Consider the following 25,469-nt stretch of genomic DNA (forward strand, 5'->3'; position numbering starts at 1 on the left):
TCACTTTCAACCACTTTTTTAGTTCCTTGTGAAGAAAACTTAATCGGAATTCTGTCATTTGAAAACGTTTTCTGTAACGTTAATACCTATAAACATATTAGAAACCAAACTGCAATAATATCAAAACATAAATTAATGTTAATGAGGAGATGGTGTTTCATTGATTTTCTGTTATTTAGTCTGAACTTTGAAATCATCCGTTTTACACAACGTATCTTTCACCTTGAAAATTCGTTTTCCATATAAACTTTTGCAGTTGGATAAGGAATTTATCTCGAGTTCTAAATCTCACTATACTAAAGTAATTTAAAATCATAAATTAATGTATTCCGATTAAGAGTAAGACGTTTATATTCTAGGAATTCACACATTATTAGGTAATAAGGTATTCATCACATTTATATCACATGGGAATTTTGGTTATGGAACATTGAAATTCGATTTCAAAACCATAGAAATTAGTAAAGCGATGTAGAATTTCGGAAAAAGGAATTAAATCGCCGAAATAATAAAAATTAGAACAGAAACATGAAAAGCTTGAGGAAAAAGGATAAATAAACTTGCAACAAAATAAGAAGTTTGAAACGTTTCATCAGGAAAAACAAAAGTTTGAAAAGTAATAAAAAACGTATCAGCGCAAATAAGAAAAGTTTGAACAGTAAGAAAAAAACGTTTCAGCAGAAATAAGAAATGTCTAAACAGAAACAGGGAAAAATTGAACATAAATAGTGAAACTTTAAACATAAATAATAGAACAGAAAGAGTGAAACATAGAACAGAAAGAGTGAAACCTAGAACAGAAAGAGTGAAACCTAGAACAGAAAGAGTGAAACATTGAACAGAAAGAGTGAAACATTGAACAGAAAGAGTGAAACATAAGACAGAAAGAGTGAAACATAAGACAGAAAGAGTGAAACATAAGACAGAAAGAGTGAAACCTAGAACAGAAAGAGTGAAACATAGAACGGAAAGAGTGAAACATAGAACGGAAAGAGTGAAACATAGAACGGAAAGAGTGAAACATAGAACGGAAATAGTGAAACCTAGAACAGAAAGAGTGAAACATAGAACAGAAAGAGTGAAACCTAGAACAGAAAGAGTGAAACATAGAACAGAAAGAGTGAAACCTAGAACAGAAAGAGTGAAACATAAGACAGAAAGAGTGAAACATAAGACAGAAAGAGTGAAACATAGAACAGAAAGAGTGAAACATAGAACAGAAAGAGTGAAACATAGAACAGAAAGAGTGAAACATAGAACAGAAATAGTGAAACATAGAACAGAAATAGTGAAACATAGAACAGAAAGAGTGAAACATAGAACAGAAAGAGTGAAACATAAGGCAGAAAGAGTGAAACATAAGACAGAAAGAGTGAAACATAGAACAGAAAGGGTGAAACATAGAACAGAAAGAGTGAAACATAGAACAGAAAGAGTGAAACATAGGACAGAAAGAGTGAAACCTAGAACAGAAAGAGTGAAACATAGAACAGAAAGAGTGAAACCTAGAACAGAAAGAGTGAAACATAGGACAGAAAGAGTGAAACCTAGAACAGAAAGAGTGAAACATAGAACAGAAAGAGTGAAACATAGGACAGAAAGAGTGAAACCTAGAACAGAAAGAGTGAAACATAGAACAGAAAGAGTGAAACATAGGACAGAAAGAGTGAAACCTAGAACAGAAAGAGTGAAACCTAGAACAGAAATAGTGAAACCTAGAACAGAAAGAGTGAAACCTAGAATAGAAAGAGTGAAACCTAGAACAGAAAGAGTGAAACCTAGAACAGAAAGAGTGAAACCTAGAACAGAAAGAGTGAAACCTAGAACAGAAAGAGTGAAACCTAGAACAGAAAGAGTGAAACCTAGAACAGAAAGAGTGAAACCTAGAACAGAAAGAGTGAAACATAGAACAGAAAGATGAAATTAGTTCACTTCTGCACTTATTAATTTAACCTTTGCTCGCTCGCGCTCGGAGGAAATTTACCGATGATTTGGAAATGAGTTTTACCCTTTTATCATTGTTTAGTATGGTTTGAATTTGACTTTGTTTGTGTTTAGGTGATACAATTGCCATCTTTTCTATTTGTTTTTAATCCATACTTTTAGGAAGATCAAATATTTGTTCATTTCCTCGACATGTATGTGAAAGAATGGATAAATCGAGGGATATGCTTTTATCATTTCAAAATCATTATTGGTTCTCTTATCAGATCGAAAGTTCACTTTACTGTTGGCAATGTGAGACAGAGTTTTGGAAATAGAGTTTATTTCCCTTATCAGTTCAAATAATAATATATTAAGATAAGAGAAAGAGTTTATTTCCCTTATCAGTTCAAATAATAATATATTAAGATAAGAGAAATTTTATGTTTTTAATATTAAAAATTAATAAAATTAATGTTTTATGGGTGTTATAAGATTAAAGATAGCCAATCAAAAAATTAGAAACACATTAAGTCAATTCAATTGTTGTATTAATCATTTCAGTTTAAGATGTTCCCATTAAGAGGGGGCGCCTGATTCGCTGACGCCATAGGACGACACGACATTGACGTCATAGCAGGATTGTGGGAAAAATGTTTGATTCACTGGCGCCATAAGAAGAAAAATGCTGTGGGCGCCATGTTTGATTCATTGACGCCATATTTACTGGTGCCAGATCATGTGCCAGATCTGGCACACTGACGCCACTGTCCCATTGACGCCATATTTACTGGTGCCATCTGGCACTGTCTGACGCCAGTGGCTCAAAGGTGACACTTCCTATCTACTGTTACCTCGATACTTCTAGTCCCTTATCTTACTTCTGATATAACCAAGGGTAAGGGTAATGATTACTTAAAAACAAATACTTCTCAGTACCAATGACTTGTTATATTCATTTCCTGCGGAAATAATATGCGTATACACATCATTCATTACAGGTTATGCGAAGAAGGTCACGCTTAACTCCGACCCCCCCCCCTTCCTCCATATTCTCAATATATACAATTTTTCAGTCACCAGTGGTTCCAGTGTATGTGTCATCTGAGCCGTCGCAACACACTCAGCCAATATTATCATATAGTTCGAAACCTTTTCACATGAGTGAACGGTACATGACTCTCCGGACTTGCCCGCCAACCTTAATAACCTAACACTATAAAACATTCGTGTACATGAATGATTACGGTTGTGGCTTGACACTCGCTAGCGCCTGAAGGACCGATCACTCAGTGTAATCGGTGTACATTTGTAAGTGAGTGGACCATTTTGGAAATTACATACAGATAATTAAAACACAATGGTGATGCCACCAATGAGGTCCTCTCTCTCTCTCTCTCTCTCTTGCCTAGAAGCACCGCTATAGGCAGTGAGAGTTGACTAGCCTCTTGCCTGTAGTGAACTTTGGCACAGTCTGGCGGTGACCCTTGGTGTGAGGGAGAATACCCCAATGGTGGCCTCGCCCCTGTGGGTTTTCCGAAATGGTCTTTATGCGTACTAAAATGATTACGCGCAATAGGTAACCGGTGTACAAGTAGCGCCAACAATGTAGAAAGGGGTGGTGACGTTTCGAATGAAGACTGAATTATGACCAAGAAATTCTAAAGCACTGAGAGGGAAATTGCAGCGCAATCTTTTCTTCATAGAGGCGACAATAGAAATGTAGCACTAGCATTTCGATTAAAGAAATTAAATGTATTAATTCGTGCAACACCCTTGTTTGGCATCCACTATTAAATATTTACATCTGGGAGCACGGCAGTGCTCCCAGCCAAGTCGAGCACTGACATCCTTTTCTCGAAGCAACTCGCGGCACTTTTAAGTCCACTGTAACTTCGTGATGGATATAGGTAAAAGCAAAAACGGATTTATGCACTAAGAACGTGGGATCATAGCTTTAGCCTCTGGTACCATCCTCGCATACTTTATTGAGAAACTTCGTCTGCTTATATTTTGACTCCACCCACAAATTCTGTATATAGCGACTATTTTTGTGGTTAAATATTTTTTCCGAAATTGCGCCAGTGGCAAAAAAGCAAAGTGGACAACAATGGGAAAACAACTCCCGATTTAGTGGAATTAAGTTTTAAAGTTAAGAATATAAATAATTGATGTTTCTTTTTTAAGCATCTAGTTTTTCTTTCTTTATATATTTAACCACGAAAATAGAGATATACAGAATTTGTGGGTGGAGTCAAAATATAAGCAGACGACGTTTCTCAATAAAGTATGCGAGGATGGGTAGTGAATTTGCTACCTTCAACGTTCTTCTCACATAAATCCGTTTTTGGTAAAAGTCTGAAATTTTGCTTGCCGCGAGGACTGTCAATCCTAGCTATAGTTTCCAAATTTCAAGTTCCTACCCTATATACTTTTCGAAATATCGCAGGTGAAATTTACCTTATTTTGTCACTCACTCACTCACTCACTCACCGATCATCAAAATTCTAAGGTACTTCTAGAGGAGATAGAAACTTAAAACTCATGATTTAGTTTTCATTTATTTGATAAAGCACAGAAAAATTAAAACATCCCGAAATTTTTATAAAGTTGCTCTTTAGTTCTTGTTATTAAAACTAGATGGCGCTGTCGTCTTTTCAACAGAAATAATGTGGGTTGTTGATGAAAGGACGTAACGGTCTAAAGTTAACCGAAAGTTAAATACATATTAAAGCTAATAACAGTAGTAGTTTAAAAGAAATGTGTCGTAACTGATGCTACGTTCCTTTATTAGGATATAGCGTACAATCTTTTTGGCTGGGGGTCGAAATGGGTAATTCAGCGTAAATATTGACAAACATTAGCAAACGAAGTATAACGAGAGGGTCTTGTTTTAATTTAACTGCCGAAGTAGAGGGTCTACAAAAAGAAGTGAGATCCTATGAAAAACATTAACATGTACAAAAATGGGCCAAGCCTCGCCTCGTGCCCTCTCCGCCGTAAAACGTTCTGAGACCCCATGTAGAGCCAAGTCTGTCATTTTCTTCTTATTCAATCGCCAATTGAAGAATTATGTTATAAATTAAGTCCTTTTCCTAATTAATAACCAATATTCTTTGACTATCATTATTATACATCTCTGTTCGTATCAAAAATATCGTGACTTGGCAATCGCTTGTAATAGCCCCTTCCAAAAAGTTTTTAAAAAAAGTTCTCAGTCTGAGTCAGTTCAGTTCTTTCTCTTTAGGGTTCGCTAAAAACATTTAAAAACCAAAGTTTTGCCGGAAGCTTTTAACACCAAAAAATATGGCGTCTTCTTCATAGCTCAAATACGAGTGTAGGCTGTAGCTGATTTTAGGAAGAACATTTGCGCTAGTTAAGCTCGTCCACGAAAGAATTATATCCATTGAATATATCTTTAGGTATACTATATTTTAAAATATTATTTGGTTAAAATTTACGATTAATTATACCGAATCTAATGTGCATTTAAACAATTATCAATTAAGCCTTGGCTTTCATTCTAAACCATCTTTAACCATGGTTGGTAGATACTGTTGCATACCACTATGCAAATCTGCATCACTTAAGAATAGAACCGTAACCTTTAGCCCTTTTCCGAGAGACTTGACCCTACGTAAAGAGTGGATTCAGGTGATTGAAAGAAATGTCTCAGATAGTTTAAATTTGTCAGAGAAATGTCCTTGGAGTATTCCTACGAGAAGGGTTTTTGGTCTGAAGCATCAAGTACTTTGCGGGTATCATTTTGACAAGTCTGGGAGAAAAGGTTATCATAATAAGATACCGAAGTATTTTGATGTTCTTTTTGACACAATAACACCAATCGCATACCATGAGATTGAAATATCTAATCAAACTGGAGCCAAGTCCTTGCCACAAATTAATTTGAACAACCAAACTGAATTTAATGCAAATTTTCCTGTTGAATCTCGTGCAAATGGTAAAATATTTTAAACTTAAGTATTTCTGTCAGTGCAATTTGGTTTACTCTCATAGTACAACATGACTACTTTCTCGTGGATGACAGCTCCTCTCTTGCTGAAATGATTAAAAAACTTCAGGGTGAAAACTTTAAACTCCAATGCAAAGTGGATGAGCAGGCTCAAACACTATTTGAAGTAACGTCGTCACTCGCAGCATTGAAGATCGAAAATTCTAAACTCAACGAATATGTTTTAAAAAGCAATATGACTGAGTTCGAAAAACTTAAAACTGGCTTGAAAGAAGAAATATTGTCTTTGCAAGAAAAGTTTTCCTCTGCCACTAAAGAAAACGTGGAGCTAAAAAATAGAATAACTAATTTCGAAAAACAAGGAAACAAAGCGATTTTCTTTGAAGAGTGTATCACATTCACCAGATATGTTAAACTTTTACACTGGCTGTAATAGCTTTGAAGTATTCGAAGATATATTTAGCATAATAGAGCCCGATTTAAACGAGATTTCATTGTATGGTTCTGGACAGAAACGCAAGAATAAAAGAGAGTGCCACAAAATGCGTGGAAGGCCAATGGCATTATCTTTTCAAAATCAGTTATTTTTAGTACTTTGTCGCTTGAGAGCCGGGTTACTAGAACAGGACCTAGCTTACCGATTTAAAGTTTCCGTTTCAACTGTTTCGCATATTTGTTTGACTTGGTTTGACTTACTAGAAAAGCGCTTGACTAACTATAAAATATGGCCTTCTCGAGCACTAATAGACAAATATATGCCAGAAGAGTTTAAAGATAAATTTCCCAATACTAGAGTAATAATTGATGCGACAGAGTTATACATTGAGAAACCAAGTGATTATAAATCCCAGAGTGACACGTGGTCCTCATACAAGACACACAACACTGCCAAAGCCCTTATCGGAATTACACCCAATGGATTTGTAAGTTTTGTGTCAGATTTGGCCCCAGGACGAATTTCCGATGTTGAGTTAACCCAAGATAGTGGGATACTAAAACTTTTGGAGGCTGGGGATTCGGTTATGGCTGACCGAGGATTTTTAATTAAAGAAATGCTTGCCGAAAAGGGTGTTACACTCAATATTCCACCCTTTTTGCATGGAAAACCTCAACTTAACGAGAAGGAAGAAATATATACAAGAGCTATTGCTAGTGTACGCATACACGTAGAACGGGTTATAAGTGGTATTAAAGACTACCACATTTTAAGCTCTATTTTTCCTAATTCCATGCATAATCAACTAAACAAAGTTTGGAAAATCTGTGTGTATTTGTTAAATTTTTGTAATGAGCCGCTACTAGACAGAAAGTCACAAATAATTAATGAGACAATGGAACATTTGTAAATCTTTTAAATTGTACTCTCCTGTGCTGTTTAATAAAAATATTAAATCACAAGTTAATAACATTTCAGGTACTTTTAAAATTTCTTATGATTGAATAATGAAAGCTTAAAAACTAAAAACATGTAAAAATGACTACATAACTTTATACTAAAATAGTCAGGTACTGATAACATTGCTTATGTTTTTTTTTTGAGATCATTGTTTTGATTTTTCTAGTTTTTCAAGATATTTTATACCATGTTCAGCGTAAAATTTTAGCAAGCTAGGAAGAATCTTTTTTTGGAAAAAATTGCTATCAAATTTGATGCGATCACAAAATGGCTTACTATCACCGCAATCTACTATTAAATCACACCATTTTAAGCCTGTTAATCCTAATTGCCCTTGAATTTGGTAGTAATGGTTATGGGTGTGGTCCAAATCTATGATTCCATTTTCATCCTTCTTCAGAAATTTACTTGTTGGTTCTTTTGAATCAATAGCTTCGACTATACTAATTCCCTTTTCTTTACACTTGGCCAAGGTTTTAATTTCTAGTAGGCCGTAACCAACATCTTTTTCGTAAACTAATCTATCTGGGGAAGCACCTAACATGGGGAGGGTTGGATTAATGCAGAGCCCAGTCGAATAAGTTTGCGTATTTGGGCGAATAGATTTATATTTTTCTGTGGCAAATTTTTCATTACGCAACCCTTCCTGGACATACCTATTGTTTGATAAATTGGTGCCTTTGAATATACTTTTTAGGAAAGATTCATTAATTTCTTTTCGGCGTTTACAGATGGGACCAAACTGGGAGGCTGTAAGTCTATTAGTTCGTTCGCTGTTCCATAGGGAACAGTTTGACTGTTCTCTTGTATCACATTCTAATCTAATGGCAGTGACTAGTGTAATTTTTAAGTCGCTTGAGGTTACAGCAAGGGTGCGTGTAACTAGTTCATTTAAACTATCATCTAACGTTATCAAACTTACAGGCAATGATATCTGGGGGGCAAAACTTTCCAAAATAACATTTGGATTTTCTACTACGACTGGTACACTTACATTAGGAATGAAATTATTTTCACTTTGTATATCACATAGGAAAACCCTTCTGTTTCCACGTTTAAATCTATCACAGACCTTTTCCATGCGTTTTTGCATGCTATCACAATCTTCAAGAGTTCCAAAGTTACTTAAAGATGAAAAACTTTGTTGTTTTACTTGTCTTTCCTTCAGTTTTTCACTGCAGTTTCCGGGCGTGTGCTTAAGGAAGTGTAGCTCAGAAAATTTGATAGTTGAAAGGTTCTTTTGAGTATTTGGAACTCCCCATGCTCGGGCTTTTGCTGTGCAAGCGAGGCTATCAGGAATAAAGACTCGGCCGTCTCGCTTACAATCTGGCAAATACCATAAACAGGCTCCTACATGTTTGCAGGCACCTCCTTCGCCAGCTTTGCACCCACACCAAGAACAATCCACTAAACCTGAGGCCATATTTAATTGTATAGCCACATCATAATGCATATGTAAAGTGAAACTCGCTTCTACTTTGCTCTTGACATAACAAGATGAAGAAGATTCTTTGAAAGCTTTTTTCGTAGCCCCAGCGCTTAAGAAAACTTCAGCTACTTTGCTGGCTTTGAACATTCGATATCCTTGTGGAAGGTGTTTCTTAGCTTTTAAATTACTATGAAGCTTCAAAATTGAAGTCTCGTCAAAGCGACATGGTAAAACTTTCAAAAGTTTTGTCCAATTTCCTATTGGCAAAGGCAATTTCTTGTTCGTAGATTTTTTCTTTAAACTCTTACTCAACCTAATTAAAAATAAGATTATCAATTCTCCGATCTAAATATAAAATTGGTATAAAATTATTTGGGATTAACTTACTTGGGTGATTTAGAAACTTGGTCCAATCCGTCCATCTTAACACTTTCAAATTAAGCCTAGGCTTGCCTAGCTCTCTAACTTCTAACGGCCCCTACAAACAGGAAGTAGTTTCCCCGCATAGCCTAGTTCACAAACTAGATATGACGTTTTTTAGCCCCAAGTGCGCGTGCGCGAAGAACTTAAATAACAAGATGCACAAGGCAGTCAAAATTTTTGGAAGGGGCTATTACCTTATAAACGTGTGCATAGGTTTATGCATAACTCGCCTTATAAACTTGTAAATAGGGTTATGCATAACTCACCATATAAACTTGTTTGTACATAGGGTTATGCATGACTCTTCTTATAAACTTGTGCATATCCCCTCGACCATAAACTATTTAGTGAATATCCCTTCAATTGTTTTAAAATCAGCAACGATTTAGTGAATATCCCCTCGACTTCCTTTTAATATTACTTACCTGCGATTGCCAAGTCACGATATTTTTGATACGAACAAAGATGCATAATTATGATAGTCAAAGAATATTGGTTATTAATTAGGAAAAGGACTTAATTTATAACATAATTGTTCAATTGGCGATTGAATAAGAAGAAAATTACAGACTTGGCTCTACATGGGATCTCAGAACGTTTTACGGCGGAGAGGGCACGAGGCGTGGCTTGGCCCATTTTTGTACATGTTAATGTTTTTCATAGGATTTTCCTTTCCAATTATGTCAGAGTTCACCTGCTCTTTTTAGAAAGTCAGTAGAATATTTCAAATATTCAACATTTACACCTCAACACGTACTCCCTCCAAAATAATTAATTTCATGATAAAATGTTTTCGGAAAATGTAATTGTTCTTGAAAAAGCGTAGATATGTAATTTTTCAATTAATTTAGAGGGAATGGATCGATTAACAGTAAAATCAGTTGATTGAATTTAATATTGATTAAGGATTAAATGGATAAAAATAACTAAAACAATTGCAATATTCATTAAGATTTTGCTCTGTCTTTCATAATTCCGCGCGGATATTGGCTACAAAGTAGAAACTAATTAGAGTAAAAGACAATTAGTCTCAGCTGTAGCATAACAAAATGATATTGTTAAGCCTATTCTGTAATGCAGATTACATTAAATAAATACCCATAATAGATTTTGCTCTGAATTTCATAATTGGCTACAAATTAAAAAATAATTAAAATCGAGTTGAACACTAATTACAGCTGTAAAAGGACCAAATAATAGATTTCTATAAGGCTATTCTGTAATGAATGTAAACTATATTACAACATGATATTCGCTAAGCCTTTGTCATTAAACGCCGCGGATATTAGGCCTAACTTTTAATATATAAATCCAAAATTTCATGGAACTTTTAGGCTTTATTAAAATTTGTACATTAACACAAACAAATTGTCAGTATTTAAGAAAAAAACAACCCCCTAACAACTGTTAAGTAACAACTTCAGTCTTTGGCTACAACACCCGAGGTAGCTTTTGACAACTTGGCAGTTGGCACTCTTTGGTGAATTTTAAGGCACTTAATTTTACGTGTTAAGACTTATTAACTTGACTTGTTAAGCTGATTGGGCGAAAGTTCTCCTTCTCAAGACGGCTCCCTTTCTTATGGATTGGAGTGACATCCGCGGTTTTCCAGTTCACCGGAACAGTACCCGTAGAGAAAGAACGATTGAACACCATGGCTAATGGACCGCAAAGGAGAGCAGCCGTAGATCTTAAAAGATACGGGTGTAATTCATCGGCGCCGGGAGATTTCGAGGCATCGATAGAAGAAAAGTGATGGAACACATCCTGGACAGTACAGACGAAAGAGTTCAAAGTACAGCAATCAAGTGGCTCTCCTCGTAAAGAGGGCACAGCAGAAACATCCACGACTTTAGATGAGACCCCCGCGAAATAAGCGTTTAACAATTCCGGGTTGGATGTCAATGAGCCATCAGAACACCGTAATTGCGAGATGGAGAATTTGCACGAACGTTTATTTTTAATGTAACTGTAGAAAGCTTTAGGGTTGGTTTTTATCATGGAAGTTAACCTCGCATCCTTTCTTCGCTGGGCCTTCCTGGCGGCATTTGTGTAACCATTTCGGGCCTTTTTGTAACAGTCATACGCTTGTTCAACGAGAGTATTGGCAGCATTCCGCTTTTTTAGTCTTGAATAGCGTGCCCAAGTTTGTTTCTTATAGTCATATGATTTTGTCGAACTTACGTTAAAAAAGGTGGACGAGCCGATGATATTTTGCGGTATGGAATATAATGCGAGATTCCTCGACTTAGAGTTGAACAAAACTTCGACCAGCATGCATCAAGAGTTTGATTTTTGGAAACATCTAACCAGTCTTGATTTGATAAATAAACGCGAAAACTGTCATAGTCGCCCTTGAAATAGTCACGTGTGAGTCTAGTGATGGGACTGGACGAAAACACCGGAAATGCGCAATTAAATGTCAAAACATCATGATCGCTGGACGCGATGGGCGACTGGTGAGATAGATTGTAAACAAGCAAGTGATCCGACACTAGTAAGAGATCCAAGATGCTGGGTGTGGTACTGGTTGTTCCCGCGCGGGTGGGTTCAACGACTAGTTGATGAAGATTTAGATCCTGAACCCGTTCTAAAAACGCTTTCGTTGCCAAAGTTTCTCAACAGAGCGAAGTAAAGTTCGACCACTCAATTTTTGGATAATTAAAATCGCCCAAAATCAAAAGTTTGCATTTCTTCATCAAACTGTAGTCGTTGGCAATGGTAAGGACAAGGCGGACTTGCAAGAGACTGTCCTTGTCATTAGTGCAAAGCACTGTTAAAAAGTCAAGACCAAGTGTTGAAGACCATAAATTATCCTGATTCGATGGAATAATAGAAATGGCTTCGGTAAGATAGTCTTTGTGTATAAAAAGAGCTACACCGCCACCATTAGCTGCGGCAACACGATCCCGTCGAAACAAGTGAAATTTGGGAATAGATCTCTCACTATCCAAAATGTCCGGCTTCATCCCCTTTTCAGTTTTAGCTACTATTTTCGCGTCGTGTAAGCAAATCAGATAGGATAATTCAGCGAACGCATATTGACCGCGTAGACTTCGTATATTCGTATATAGTATGACAGAAGATGCCCGGAGACTGTTTGTGGTATTCGTAGAGTTAATTTTTATCGGAAGCAAGGCTTGAGAGTGCTTGATAGATGTAGAAGTGACTGGCCTAGAAAACTCAGTTGACTGTAAAGGAACAGGTATTGGAGTTTCAAGAGCGTCTAGTTTTTTTGTTGAAAATGTGGTACGTGGCCGAACGGAGTAAGAAACGAACGGATTGGATGAACTTGCGATGGAACGTAGAGCGGCGCCGGGATACTAGTTGGTAAAGAGCAAGCTTGATGAGCAACGCATTGAGAAGATCGCATTGGCTGAACAGGTGTTATGGTAGGTGAATTTATGTCATACGACGAAGGATGACTAGAGTCAGGAACAAGGCCGGTACGGCGTGGAGCTGATGGCGGAACCTGAACAATTTGGCCTTTCCGTATACCAATATTGGTCTCTCCCTGGCTTCTGCGTCGACGAAGTTCAGAAACCAGGTCTCTATTACGTTGGTGCTGAGCCTCTGTCCGATCAGGGATTGCGACGAAGTCAGTTTGTGCTTTAATACGCATTTCAGCGACTCCACTACAGAAGTATTGACGATCCCTAACGGTGTTGAAGCGAAAGAGGAGCGGACGTGGTTTCTTAACTAATGGGTCAAAACGACCGAGGCGCCGAAATTCAATCAAACTTATTTCACGTAAGGAGAATCCTAAGTCATGCAAGAGCCCTCTACAGAAACTACCTAGATTGACATCAGACGAATCCGGTATATTAAATATTAGGGCGTTTTTCTTCCTGTACAAAATTTCATCCGGTTTGCGGGAATCATTGGGCCCGGGCGGTCTTGAGACAATGAGGAAAATAACCGACCATCGTGCTTGGGAGTCCTACGCTTAGGGCTTCGTAAAGCAGAGACACGGCTTGTTTCAGGGTTTGTGCGTACATCGGAGGAAGAACTCGAGTGACCAGAATTCCCACGAACATCGAAAGCGTGCTGCCCAGAACCTGACTTGGAAGACGTGACATCAGCTTGTAGGTGGGAGTCATGGTTCATTAACTTAGTCATCTTCTCTTGGTCTGTTAAAAGTTCACGGCTGGCATTGGAGTTGGACTCGCATTTCGATCCGATCGAATGGAGTTCGTGCTTGAGGGAAACAACGAGTGAGCGAAACTCGGATACCGTAGTAGTGGTGGCGATGTTTCGGTCACAATGGGTATGCTCTTCTACAAAGCGAGTGTTGGAGTTACATTGACTTCTCAGTACAGAGAAGTCTTTCTTGAGAGAGTGAACGTCAGAAGAGATTTCTTGCAGACGCTCAAAGGAATCAGACTGAAATGAGTCCAGTGTCTGTCGCAGATCTTGAAAATTAGACTTCGATGAAAGTTCGTCTTGTGATGGTGGGACGACTGATGAGAGAAGTGCATCAATACGCATAATTTCCTCTGAATTCCGGGTGAATAAAACTCGAAGATTGGGTGCTATTGTCAAGCATGTAGGACACATGAAATTGAAATGTTTAGCTTGAGATACGTCCAGATGTCTCAGTGCCAAAGACAACGAATCAGGTAGGTTCACGCAAATGGTGTGGGTGAAGCTTTCGCAAAGTCCACAAGAGAAAGAAGGTTGACTAGCAGAAACAATATCGTGACAAACGCAGCAGAGGGAGGTCAAGGCAGAAGACTCGCCGACTGACGAGTTGAGAACATCAGTGAAATCGGCGTCTACATTCGGTACATCAATTACTTTCAAGGTATCGTCAACCACAATCGTTTTAAGGGTAGCTTGAGGGAGACAGGACTCGGCACAAGGAGTTTCAAAAGTCGTAGAGGTCTCATGAGAGAGTACACTGTTAAAAATAACCGTTTCTTCCTGTTGAATTAACATCCAATACCAGATATTACCGTTGGATTAACAGGATATTTACTATAAGCAACAGTAAAAATGTAATAATTTTATTAACTATACATTTAGCAGTAAATATTCAATAAATAACAAGAAAGTTTCTGTTATCTTAATATACCGTTCCATCAACAATAAAGTAATAGTAAAAATACTGTCGATTAAAAATACTGTAAAATCAACACTAAGTAATAGTGGAAACATTGTCGTTTAGAAATATCGTAACATCAACAATAAATTATCAGTGATCAACTGTGAGGATGCTGTTAGGTTAGGAATAATATATCAACATTGGTATTCTTTGCATTGGGTTTTGTACTACCCCAAATGAAATAAATTCAAATAAGTTCACCTTTTTTCTCTGTTAGGATATTATTTACTATTATTTATTTATTATTACAATTGACGACATTGGACAACAACTAAGCGTAACAAATCGGATTAACCAGCATTCTTCCGCGTAATTCAGTGATGCCAGATTGAGGGAAATTTCCCATATCTAGGGAAGTTTATTTTACTTGTATTGGATTTATTTCCTATAAAATCATTGAAATAAAAAATTACTTATCTCAGATTTTTCAACAAGAATTTCATTTTCCTAAAACTTTTTATCTAGAAATTTATTTTTACATCTCCGAGTGACGATGACGTCACGGAGAGGTATTATACTGGACGTGTCTCTGCGTCCGTCAGTCTGCCACCGCGTTAGCAAATCGGAGCAAACGTGTTCGCAGTTTCCGGACCGCATTCGCAGTACACAGAAATTCGAAAAACTTTACTTCATCGCTATATTTATCTTACTTAACGTCAATCGTTAACTAGCCGTTATAACTTCAACTGCTGGCGAACTCCTTCGCCCAATACCAATAAATATTTATTGGATTCTAACAACAACACCATGCTCTAGTCTTTCGTCTATACCAAATAGACACCAATCTGCAACATTAGCTTCTACTGCATCTACGTCGTTAGGTTTAAGATGTACGCGGCGAGCGGCTAGGGTTACGAGAAATGTTTAGCCTCCCAATGGCAGGGCTTCCACCATAGTCTCACGCATATGCTCATTTGCTTATACCTCACTGTGAATCGATCACCTTATATACCCTAAATTCACGAAAATAATGAAAAAGGTGTTCGCAGGAAGTCAAACGTTAACAATAGCTATGTTTAGAATTATTTTAGGAATTAAGTTTCTTAAACCGACTTCACTATAATTAACGTAAAATAATGACGATTAAAATATAATATCAGTTACATTTATTTAATTATTTAAGAAAACCCCTTTCTTTGGAATGACACAAGTGAGAGTTTATATAGCACGAGTAATGAAGATTGCATCTGAATCGAAACACTATACGCGTATCAAAGTTAATATAAAGCGAGTAGGATGAAAAGATCTCTTACAAAACCATAAACATTTTTTTTGCAGAATATTAAATGAAAATCTATTAAATATGTTTCGACATTTAGATTCTTTTAGTAGTTGTGTAGCTATAAAGCTCTGTTTCATTTCAATATTCGAAGAACATCTCTTGATATTAATATTTCAAATTTTGTGTTTACTTTTTAATTCAGCGTTAATGCATTTATATATAGGATAAACGTAAAATTTAACTTTGATAGTTTCAATGGATGTTAACGCTTATTATTTTAGTAACTGTTGTTCGAAGCGGATCCATGAATAAAGAATTCCTTGGGCTAAAGCAAAATTAGCCTTGATTCATCTTCTCCTTGAGGAGGTCTTTACGGTTCAGAGTGAGCCGAAAGTTAAATACTCATTTAAATTATATATTTTAGGCCTTTAATGGAAATAATGAGGATATATAGTAAAGGATTAGACACTCTAACCTTTACAAATGAACTGAAGGCAAGATCTTGCCAGATTTGTGATTTTTATTTCCTGTTAAAAAATAGTAGGAAGGAAGGCAGAATTTCACGTTGGCACACCAGTAACGTTCCAGTAAAACTAACCTTACTTCACTTGTGCATGGAGCAAGTTCTTAATTGCAAGATTTCCGTGAAAAATAACGTTGTGGTCATTTTATTTTAAAATAAATGTAGAAATCCGGTACAATTTACTGTTGACACCACAGTAACGTTTCTGTTAAACTAACTAAACTATAATTGTACATATATCAGGTTTTTAATTGCAAGTTTCACGATAAAATTAATGTTGATGTTAACGGTAAAAAAATCTGTAATTTAACGGTAACTTTCCTGGTAATTTTCTGCCAGTAAAATTTCAGTAATTTCAACAGTAATTTTTTACAGTGTATATATCTTTAGTATACATTAGTAAAAACTATAATAAAACATTAGTTGACCTATTATTGCTCTACAGCTGTACGGCACCATCGCTTATCTGTGATATCGCCAAAAGGTTTTAACCTGAAACCATTAAGAAGATGTTACTAGCAGAGTATGGCAGACAAACACTGAAGGAACAAGAAAAAAACGTGAAAAGAATGTTGAGGCTTTAATAACGCGACCAAAAGTAGCCAAGATTATGACTACTGTAAACTCATTTCTCGGAAAATGTAATAATTGTGGAAAGGTCGGTCACAAGTCAGTGGATTGTCGTAAACCAAGAGAAAAGAAAGCCTTGGGAGAAGCAAGAAACCTGAGATGGAAGGCATGACAACTTCTGCATTTAGTACAACCAGTTTAACAAAAGACTGGACTATGGATTCAGCTGCTACAAAACATTTTTGCTACCAGAGAGATTGGTTTGACACCTTTACTCCATGCAAGGCATAAGCAATGGTTGGCGAAGGAACATGTATTATAGAAGGTCGTGGCGACATTTGGATACAAATGAATATTTAAGGAAATAACATATTTCATTTACGGAATGTACTTTATACGTCAGGCATAGGAAGAAATTTGATCAATTAGGCTACACGGGTATACAAAAACCTGAGAATTATACAGGATATTTTCGCATTTGAAGCACCATTATCCAAGGACCATTTTATACCCTTGATGCTAAAGTGATAGAGCTACAGAAGGTGAAATCGAAGTTCCATTCTGGGAGAGGTGTGTCAAATCTTGTCAACAAGATATTATATAAAACAACTTGGACCAATTCAAAGACTATTAGGAGTTGAATTCGAAGTGGAAAAATATGTATCAATGAAACTTCGCCTCTCGAACTACATTCACGAAGTCTGCCGGAAATTCGGTGTCACAGCAGAAGAACCGGTTAGTTTACCAATCCCTCCATCCATAACATTAACAAGAAAGAAGATTCCGGTGATTACGGAAGAAAAGGAGAAAATGGTTGATATACCATATGAATCTCTAAATGGATGTTTGCTATTTATTGCTCAGAGGACGAAACCAAAAACATTATTTGCTGTAACAGCTTTGTCGCAATATAGTAGCAGTCCGGGTTACTCTCATTGGATGAGACTTCGGCAACTAACTAGATATCTACTCACAAGAGCGAATATTGGATTAAGATACAAGAATGATTTGGAAACAAATCTGACAGTATACAGTGATAGCCATTGGGGATTTGATATCGATACAAGGGTATCTCAAAGTGGATATGTAGTATTCATTGGATCGTCCGCTATCTCATGGAGGTCAGTAAAACAAAAATCAGTATCCCTATTGAATATGGCCGTCGAATATGTCTCAGTATCAGAGGCACCGAAAGAAATTCTTTGGATTCTACCAATGTTGACAGAACTGAAATCCTTTAACATATCAGTTAAGCAACCAACACTTGTTTGTCATAATCAATCAGCAATCTACGTTTCGCGAAAAACGTGGAAAATCAAAGAACCAAACACATCGACATCAAGTATCATTTCATAGTAGAAAACGTAGAAGACAGAATATTTTATTTGCGTTATGTTCCATCGAAGTTTAACCGGGCTGATATTTTTACAGAATTGTTGCACTAAAATACCTTTCAAAACGGTGTTAAAATGTTACATTTGTGTCAAGTTCAAATAGAGAGAGTGTGAAAAAAATAGCTTATAAGATTAGGCTTTAATTGATTTGAACTTAACTGATATTAGGAACGTTGGCTGTTTGGACTTTTGACCCAGGGGGTTAGGAGTAAACAAAAGACCACGGACTAGTCACTTGTAGTTTGTACGTGTTAGGGTTAATATGTTTCATTCATTACTCAAATAAAGTATTGTTTATTGTTACTTAGACATTATCATTTCTTCAATTCGATTCAAATTAATAACATTAACATCAATCTATTATTGGACAATTTACCTTGGTGTGACGAGGGCCGTCATTTCTAGAGAAACACCAACTATACATAATAGCGTTTCCTAACTCTTTTATCTTATCAATTAAAGGCTCTCTGCAGTTAAAATTTTGGCATTTTTTGCCATAAGCCTTTTCTACAAGGGCACTCAAGCCTTTTAAATTAACGATCACCAGGTTTGAATTCAGGATTTCTTCTGCGAATGAGTCTGTGTTCCTTACGTCAGCTGGTTCTTTTAGAATGTCAAAGCTGATTTATTAATTGAAATGAAATCAAATTACATAAAACCTTTTTACATTTTCATCTATGATTAAATCATCGAAAGACTCATCATTTTCTTCATCACTTAAAAGACCAAATATACAAACTATCTGGCATATGTGAATATCATTACATTTTGGGTTTCGTCTTCTTCAGTGAATTTATTAGTGAAATTTAGGGGGTCATCTCCTTTTTGACGTCTTATAATGGGATAAAACTACTTAGTTGGATTTCACACCAAATTTACAAATATTTGCTTACTCTTCATCTTCTTCACATGGGACCTCCGATACAGGTTCTAGCATACTTGGCTTATCCTCACAAATCGCCTTTGCCATTCTTAAAAGATATATAATTAGCAAGCTGAAATTAGTTTTCAATAATCTTCGAAATTTTAAATCAAACGGAAGAAAAACAGATTTACATGTTAATTTTCTAAAAAGTAACTAGTGGCTAAAAAATAGCATTGAAAACAAGCACTGTCAGTGCTCAGTGATACAATTTCCCGCCAACTTTCAGTAGCAGACGGTTGTTGAATAAATAAAAAATGCCGGTCAAATTTTAATAGCCAATCAGGTGGTACGTACAAAGTAGTATAGCTTATTTTTGCCAGAAACATCTAGAGTAAATAATACACAACTCAATATACATATACAATAATACATATCTCCTTAAATATAAAAATTCAATAAATTTTTGATCTACCATCAAGTCTTCTCATTTAAAATAAAGCTAAAGTTAGTCTGCAACAATGGACCAAAGATATCGGCACAACCAAGACAGAACCTGGGTAACATGCTAGTTTTTACTCTGTGTGGTAATGTATTAACCAACGGAGAAATGGGCTAATACCCAGTTAGTTTGTGGGTCATTATTTCCATTTTCGACAAATGTCGCTGCTCACTAGTGGCGGATTTTAATGAAACTTTTTTGTGGGTAGATTTCACTGAAATAGTTGAAAGGTTGCTGAATGTTAACTTCTAGCATTTCAATGACTCTGTTCTGTATACAATTTTGTTGAGATATTGACCAACTTATGAATAAAATTTTTTGGATTGAAAAAGTGCGTTGAAGGAATTGAAAATGTTTAAAACGCATTTAATAAATAGCAGATAGCACTTCTTAAACTCATTTCTCAGTTCTGAAAGTAAATTTTCAGCCGTTTTCAACTTGTCTGCAAACACTGCTATTTACTTTCTAGAACAGTCCAGTTTTCCAATATTCGGCAGACACATTGATGTAGTGCTAGTCAACGTGTAGCTGCTGGTTTTAATATTTTTCTTTTCAACATTTAAAAAACTCTTGCATTTCACTTAATTGCACACATCGGTTTGCCGAGCCACAAACATATGTGGCAATGGTTCTAAGAAGGTATTCTAGTGAACGTGGTAACTGTTCACAAGCTTTAGAAGCAACCAGAGCTGATGAGTGATAAACGCACTTTAACAGAGTTGCATTAGGAACGTTCTGTTTATTACGCGAAAAAAATTTGTTGCGTTCACCAACTATCACATTGGCACCATCTGGTGCCACCCCTTAAGGCTCATTTACATGCACGATTGTATCTTGTAAAAACCGGATTTTGCTTGAACTATTTTAAATATTTTCTGCACAAGCTCAAGCGCGGCCATTTACATGACTACTTGTAGCTTCGCTTGTTCCTTGGTTTGGTTTTAAACAAGCTCAGCCTGAAACCAAAACGAGTTTGGTTTTTTTCTAGCAAGCACCAAAAACGCTATCCATCAATAATTTTGACAAAATTTTAACAGGATATTTGTTACATACCTGGCCTCCTTGAAATGGCAAATGTACCAAATTGACGTTATGAATATCAAACGCATATTTGTAAAATTAGTCTTAAGAAAAGTTTGAAACATTAGGCTTAACCAGGAGTTCATAATAACTCCCCTTCGGGGGGGAAGTACGAAACTGTTTAAAAAGCCCGTACCAACAAAGTTTCGCCGTAAAGCTCAGCGGATTCATACACCGCTTAACTCCCAAAGAAATAGTTACCCCAACTTTTAGCGTCCACGTGCCTTAACTTTCACACTTCCGTTTTAGCACTTTTTTTATCTTGTGATTTTGGGAGCTATAATGGCTCGCGTCGGTGTCTGTCGCCGCGGTGGAAATTAAGCCTTGGCTAAGAAGTTTTTCGATGGTTTCTAGTTTTCTACAAAACATTGAAACCATCGTCATTAATGTTTTGTGATATGTGTGAGTGACAATTCCGGCGTTAAATTAGAAAGGTTTGGACAAATTTATTCCCAGTATCTTTAATATAAGAATTCCATCGTGTTTCTACGTCCACCATAGTCGCCATTTTTCTTAACGACGGAGATCCCAGCCAACGGAAGTTTTGGAACCAAAACCAAGGAGCATAGATACCATTACAATCTACTGTGAAGTTGTATGTCCCTCAGCAGGCTAGTCCTTTCAATCCGCAACGACAAAATCTTGTTCTTCGCGATTTTTAGCATTATCTCTATGGCCAGTTTCGTACTCCTCCCCCCGAAGGTGGGTTATTATGAACTCCTGGCTTAACGAAAATCTGAGCAATTTCAAGTTATATCTTAAAATATATTTTTGAAAGCATGTAAATCAAAATGCTTGAAGCTTGCGCTTGAGCTTGTAAAAACGTAAATAAAAATATCTCGAGCTCTGTCACTAGCAAAAAGTTCACGCACAAGCAGAAATTTAGAAACCATGTAAATCAGCCTTTAGAAAATTTCTATGGGGATGTTAAACTTTGATATAAAAGCACATAAATCTTCTCGACTGAGCACTCCGTGGCATACAAGAGAATTAATTCAAGTAATTCAGTTCACATTCTCCTGTTGACGGTGAAGCGTAATGGACTAGTAAACAAATAAATTTTGATGATGAAATGTCTGTGCTCGCAACCACCAATATCGAGTATGGCACTTCATGAAGATAGTTTATAGTTTCTTCAGTTTCATTTTGGCTACGACATTTTTAGTTTTTCAAGTGCATTTGGTTGAATCAAAATAGTTCCTTTTGAAAGCGGTGTTAAGTGGTTAGTCGTTAACAACGGTACATAATGGTCAGCAAAGAAACTTTTTTCTCATTTTGTTTAATGTTTTCATTCAACTGGTTCTTCTCACCTTGCTTTGAGAAAATATTTCATAAATAACTTTCCATGTCTTTGATTCAGCACTTGTGTTCATAACCCAAAGCATGTTGAAAAAGATCGCTTTTCTAAAAACCAAGCATAACTTTACAAACAATAAAAACATTTCAATGGATTACCAACAACAGTTTTAAACCAGCCTTTAAAAGTATCCTCTTTCATTCACCGAACACTGAATTTCTTGATGTGGATTTTGGGTTTTTCTTCTTCGATCAATTTTCCCCTTTCAAACTTTTTGTGTAGATGCCATGACTGAAGTTATATCACACGAGGCTAAGAAATTGAAGAGAAATATTTCTTGTTGAATACTACTACTTATTATTAATAAGACGTAACATCATTTAAACGTTAAGCCTAAAAACCAATTGCCTTAGGTACCTTTTGTACAAGAGACATTGCGGGAAAAGGTAGGGCTGTGCTAGCCTTGATTTTGCTCGTGTTTGATTTCGATATGAATGATCGAAAAATACCAAAGTCGAATTCTGTAACTTTTTTTCGACCAAATTTGTTTGATTCGCAATTGAAATCTGATTTAGATATGGAAATCAAATTCGACAGGGTAGTCTCCGGTGAATTGGCTTTCGTTATCTATTTTGACCATTCACAGCACTCGGTAGCCGCCTCATTTGAGCAGACGACGTTTCAAGAGAGAACATTTCAACTTAGGTCTGTTTATTGTAGCAGAAACGGCTGCGATCAATTTTGCACGGATTGAGTTAATTTATCTCACGTTCGATATTGATAGAAGAAGAGATTTAAGAAGGTAGAGGGTCACTAGGGATCGCTCCAACGCCTTTGAACTCTCGGGTATATACTTTAGGCGTTAATACAGGCTTGAGAAACATATAGTGTTGAAGTTGTGCAGGGAATTTTGGGGCCTTTATCTAGGCAAAGAAGGTCGAATTTGGATGTTGATTGCAAGGTTTGCATTTTCAGTTTCTAAATTTCAAAAAATAGACTTAATATAATAGTTTTATTTTGGATTTTAATTGCTCGTCGTTTCTATGCTGTTGGCTTATTTTAGATTTTAATTGCTCTTCGTTTCTATGCTGTAGGCTCATAACAACTATGTGTTCGGGGACCGTCCATAAACTACGTCACACTCTTATGGGGGGAGGAGGTTTCTAAATTTTTGACGGTCCGTGACAAAGGGGAGGGAGGGGTTCTTCGATGCGAGACGTCACATTTAGCATTGATTTTGTTACGAAGTCAGTAAGAGGGCGATTGGCTCTCTTATGTTATAGAAGAAGAAAGACAACATTCCATAGTCCACCGTTACAATAATTTACCAAAATTGTTATTCCATCATCGCTTAAATAGTAGAAAATTTAAGCAATTATCTACTATTTACACCTTTTTATAGTCAATTTAATTAGCGCATTTAAAATAGACAGCGTAAACACTCTTATGTCTCTGATTATTCGCCCCTATTATTTGTGAGGATGAATCAAATCCCCTGCCGATTGAAATGGTTTCGTTTCTTTGGCAAATTTTCTAAATCTCAAGCTTGATAAGTCTGTTTTCGGTGACAGTGTCGAAACCTAAAAAGTGTGCCCCTTTAACTAAGCTTTATGGAACTTTTTTGAAGCTTATAAAAAGCTCATCCAGACATTAAAATTCTAAAGGTCAATCAGAGGGAAAAAGCTTAAAACGGAAGAGAACTTGAATTTTCAGCCGAGCAAAATATTTCTGAGAGGGCGGCATATCACTCAAGAAATTAATGAAATTAAATTTGTAAATTAAGACAAATCATAGTGCGGAGGGGGGGGGTTAAAGAAATGTGACGTGGTTTTTAGGGGAGGGGTCTGAGAAAGGCGTGACGAAGCGTGATCTAGGGGGACGGGGGGTCAGAAAATGCTTTTTTTCGCGTCACGTAGTATATGGACGGTCCCAATTTTAACATACAACATTACGAAAGTTTCAAAGACTTGGAAAACTAAATTTTTACTGAAAAACAATTATTTAGTTGCCGGTGCATTTTTTACAAAAAAAAGCTTTATCAATGTCTGCTTCCTTAAAGAGAGCGCACGCCCAATGGTACCAGACTTTGCAGGATTCGCATTCAACCATATTCACATTAGAGTTTATTTTGGGACACAATCCACATTTCCAGTTTTCACGTTTCATTTGAATGATTTGATCAACCGCAACTACGGAGTCGCTTGTAAGATAAGATTTTGAGAACTGTACAATTTCTTCAGTTTCGTTAATTACATCGTCCGAAACTTTTTCAGGATCAGCTTCAATCTCTTCCTCTTGGATCTTTCCTGACCCAGAAATTGCTTGCGTAACTTTGTCTTTATCGACGAAATACGACAGAAATCTTTCAATATTTTTTTCTTTTGTATGCTAAAATTACTTGCTAGTTTGGTCATTTTCTTTCGTTTTTCCGTTGGGTTTTCAACTAAAATTTCACGAGAAATTGGAGAAGCGGTATAAGAGTGATCATTTTTATCATGCACATCTTTAATTCGACCATCTTGGGTTAAATGACTGATTAAAGATGCTTTCTCTACAGTATCTGACATTGGCATTATTTCTCGTCTTGACAGTGGAAAAGAACCTATTTTGTTTCTCAATATTCTTGTTATGTGGTGTACGTTTATTTGACGTGACAGTGTTCTCGCATGAAGATGTAGATCCAGGCAGTTCTGAAACTGCAGAAAAACGCAAAGCTTCCTTAGACCTTGAAAAATTTATTACCAGGAGAGCCTTCGTAGATTTTATCTGTTTTCTCACGGTTTCTATGATATCATCGTTCTGGCAATTTCTTACAGCCCCACATAGAGACATTATATCTGCAATCAGATCTTCCTTTTCCTTTTCGAGAGTCTCTTTTTTATTCGATTCGGCTAAAAGATTCACTAGAAAATTCTTGTCAGTGGGTTGTTGTCTTTCATTTCGGGTTGCGTCTACCAACGTATCACTAAGTAGTTCGCCTGTTATTGCACTTGACGTAGGCTCTACGATTCCACTGGAACTTCCTTCACTTTCTGAAATTGGGGCTACTTCAGACAGCATGATGTTAACAAGGTGGATGTGTTTACATATGTTTGTGTTAATTTGACCGTCCGGGCAAGTGCAAGAGAAAGTGTGCACGCATATTTTGCAAACGCTGCAAGTAGAAAAGCATTTGCAGATGATGTCATCTTTTGTCACCGTGTACTTCAGATTATCAAAAGCGTCGCTTTCCGTATCTTTCAAGCTTTCTTCACTCGTCACTTCCCAAATTGATCTTCCAGTTTCTTTGACCAGAGTCTTTGGTAGGTTCATAGCGTGATTGTGTCTCTTAAAACCTTCCGTCGATTTCTTTGTAATCTTTCCTTTCGTCAGTTTGATGAACCTTTGATGAGCTTGGCTTCGGTCGTAATCCAATAAGTTTGCGAGACATCGGTCTAGTCTCTTGTTTTGCTTTCCATCAAGGAACTTGTATTTAAATACCTTGTGGAACGCTTCTAAATACATATTTGTATTTATTTCGGAACCAATTCGATAACACGAAGCCCATTCTTCCTTGCAAGAAACCCATTCTTTTTCAAAATAGTTCCCAAATGTTTCGGTTTTATCGTTTTCTTCCATTTCTCTTAAGCTCGTAGCAAGTATCTTCTCAAATTTTGATTGATCTAAAGGTCCGTCCACACTATGGCTTTTTTTCGCGTCGCAAGCTACGTAACGCTCGCGCGCGCGGTACGTCGCTTCGCTCGGATCGTTTACACTATAGAAGTTCGCTAA

The 25,469-nt window shown here is 36.6% G+C and overlaps 2 protein-coding genes and 1 pseudogene across 3 annotated transcripts; 2 read left to right on the plus strand and 1 right to left on the minus strand.

The window, feature by feature from the left end:
• The first annotated feature begins 5,158 nt into the window (after positions 1-5,158).
• LOC149696389 (uncharacterized) lies at positions 5,159-6,280 on the plus strand. The gene is made up of 4 exons (XM_089867341.1): positions 5,159-5,345; positions 5,433-5,884; positions 5,941-6,223; positions 6,268-6,280. The coding sequence occupies exons 2-4, from the start codon at positions 5,464-5,466 to the stop codon at positions 6,278-6,280; spliced, it is 717 nt and encodes a 238-aa protein (XP_089723467.1). The 5' UTR covers positions 5,159-5,345; positions 5,433-5,463.
• A 1,032-nt stretch (positions 6,281-7,312) lies between these two features.
• Positions 7,313-9,319, minus strand: LOC149696390 (uncharacterized). 2 transcript variants are annotated; one of them, XM_089867361.1, is made up of 3 exons: positions 9,109-9,319; positions 7,949-9,034; positions 7,675-7,829 (listed from the first exon to the last, which is right to left on the minus strand). In XM_089867361.1, the coding sequence occupies exons 1-3, from the start codon at positions 9,141-9,143 to the stop codon at positions 7,814-7,816; spliced, it is 1,137 nt and encodes a 378-aa protein (XP_089723487.1). In that variant the 5' UTR covers positions 9,144-9,319; the 3' UTR covers positions 7,675-7,813. The 2 variants fall into 2 exon arrangements, with proteins under 2 accessions (XP_089723486.1, XP_089723487.1); XM_089867360.1 differs by having other exon boundaries at positions 7,313-9,034.
• A 7,910-nt stretch (positions 9,320-17,229) lies between these two features.
• Positions 17,230-17,919, plus strand: LOC149696391 (uncharacterized; annotated as a pseudogene).
• The last annotated feature ends 7,550 nt before the right edge of the window (positions 17,920-25,469 follow it).

This window comes from Phalangium opilio, unplaced genomic scaffold, assembly GCF_054372755.1.
Source record: "Phalangium opilio isolate 3A_F unplaced genomic scaffold, DU_Popi_V2 ptg000021l_1, whole genome shotgun sequence".
In the NCBI taxonomy this organism is placed as follows: Eukaryota; Metazoa; Arthropoda; class Arachnida; order Opiliones; family Phalangiidae; genus Phalangium; species Phalangium opilio.

Excerpts from the sequence above, each read along its gene's own strand:
- LOC149696389 (XM_089867341.1), top strand. The coding sequence starts at position 5,464 with ATGGTTGGTAGATACTGTTGCATACCACTATGCAAATCTGCATCACTT. Across the intron at positions 5,885-5,940 it reads TGTTGAATCTCGTGCAAATG|TACAACATGACTACTTTCTC; the intron begins GTAAAATATTTT and ends TTACTCTCATAG.
- LOC149696390 (XM_089867360.1), bottom strand. The coding sequence starts at position 9,143 with ATGGACGGATTGGACCAAGTTTCTAAATCACCCAA. Across the intron at positions 9,035-9,108 it reads CAAGTTTCTAAATCACCCAA|GTTGAGTAAGAGTTTAAAGA; the intron begins GTAAGTTAATCC and ends ATTTTTAATTAG.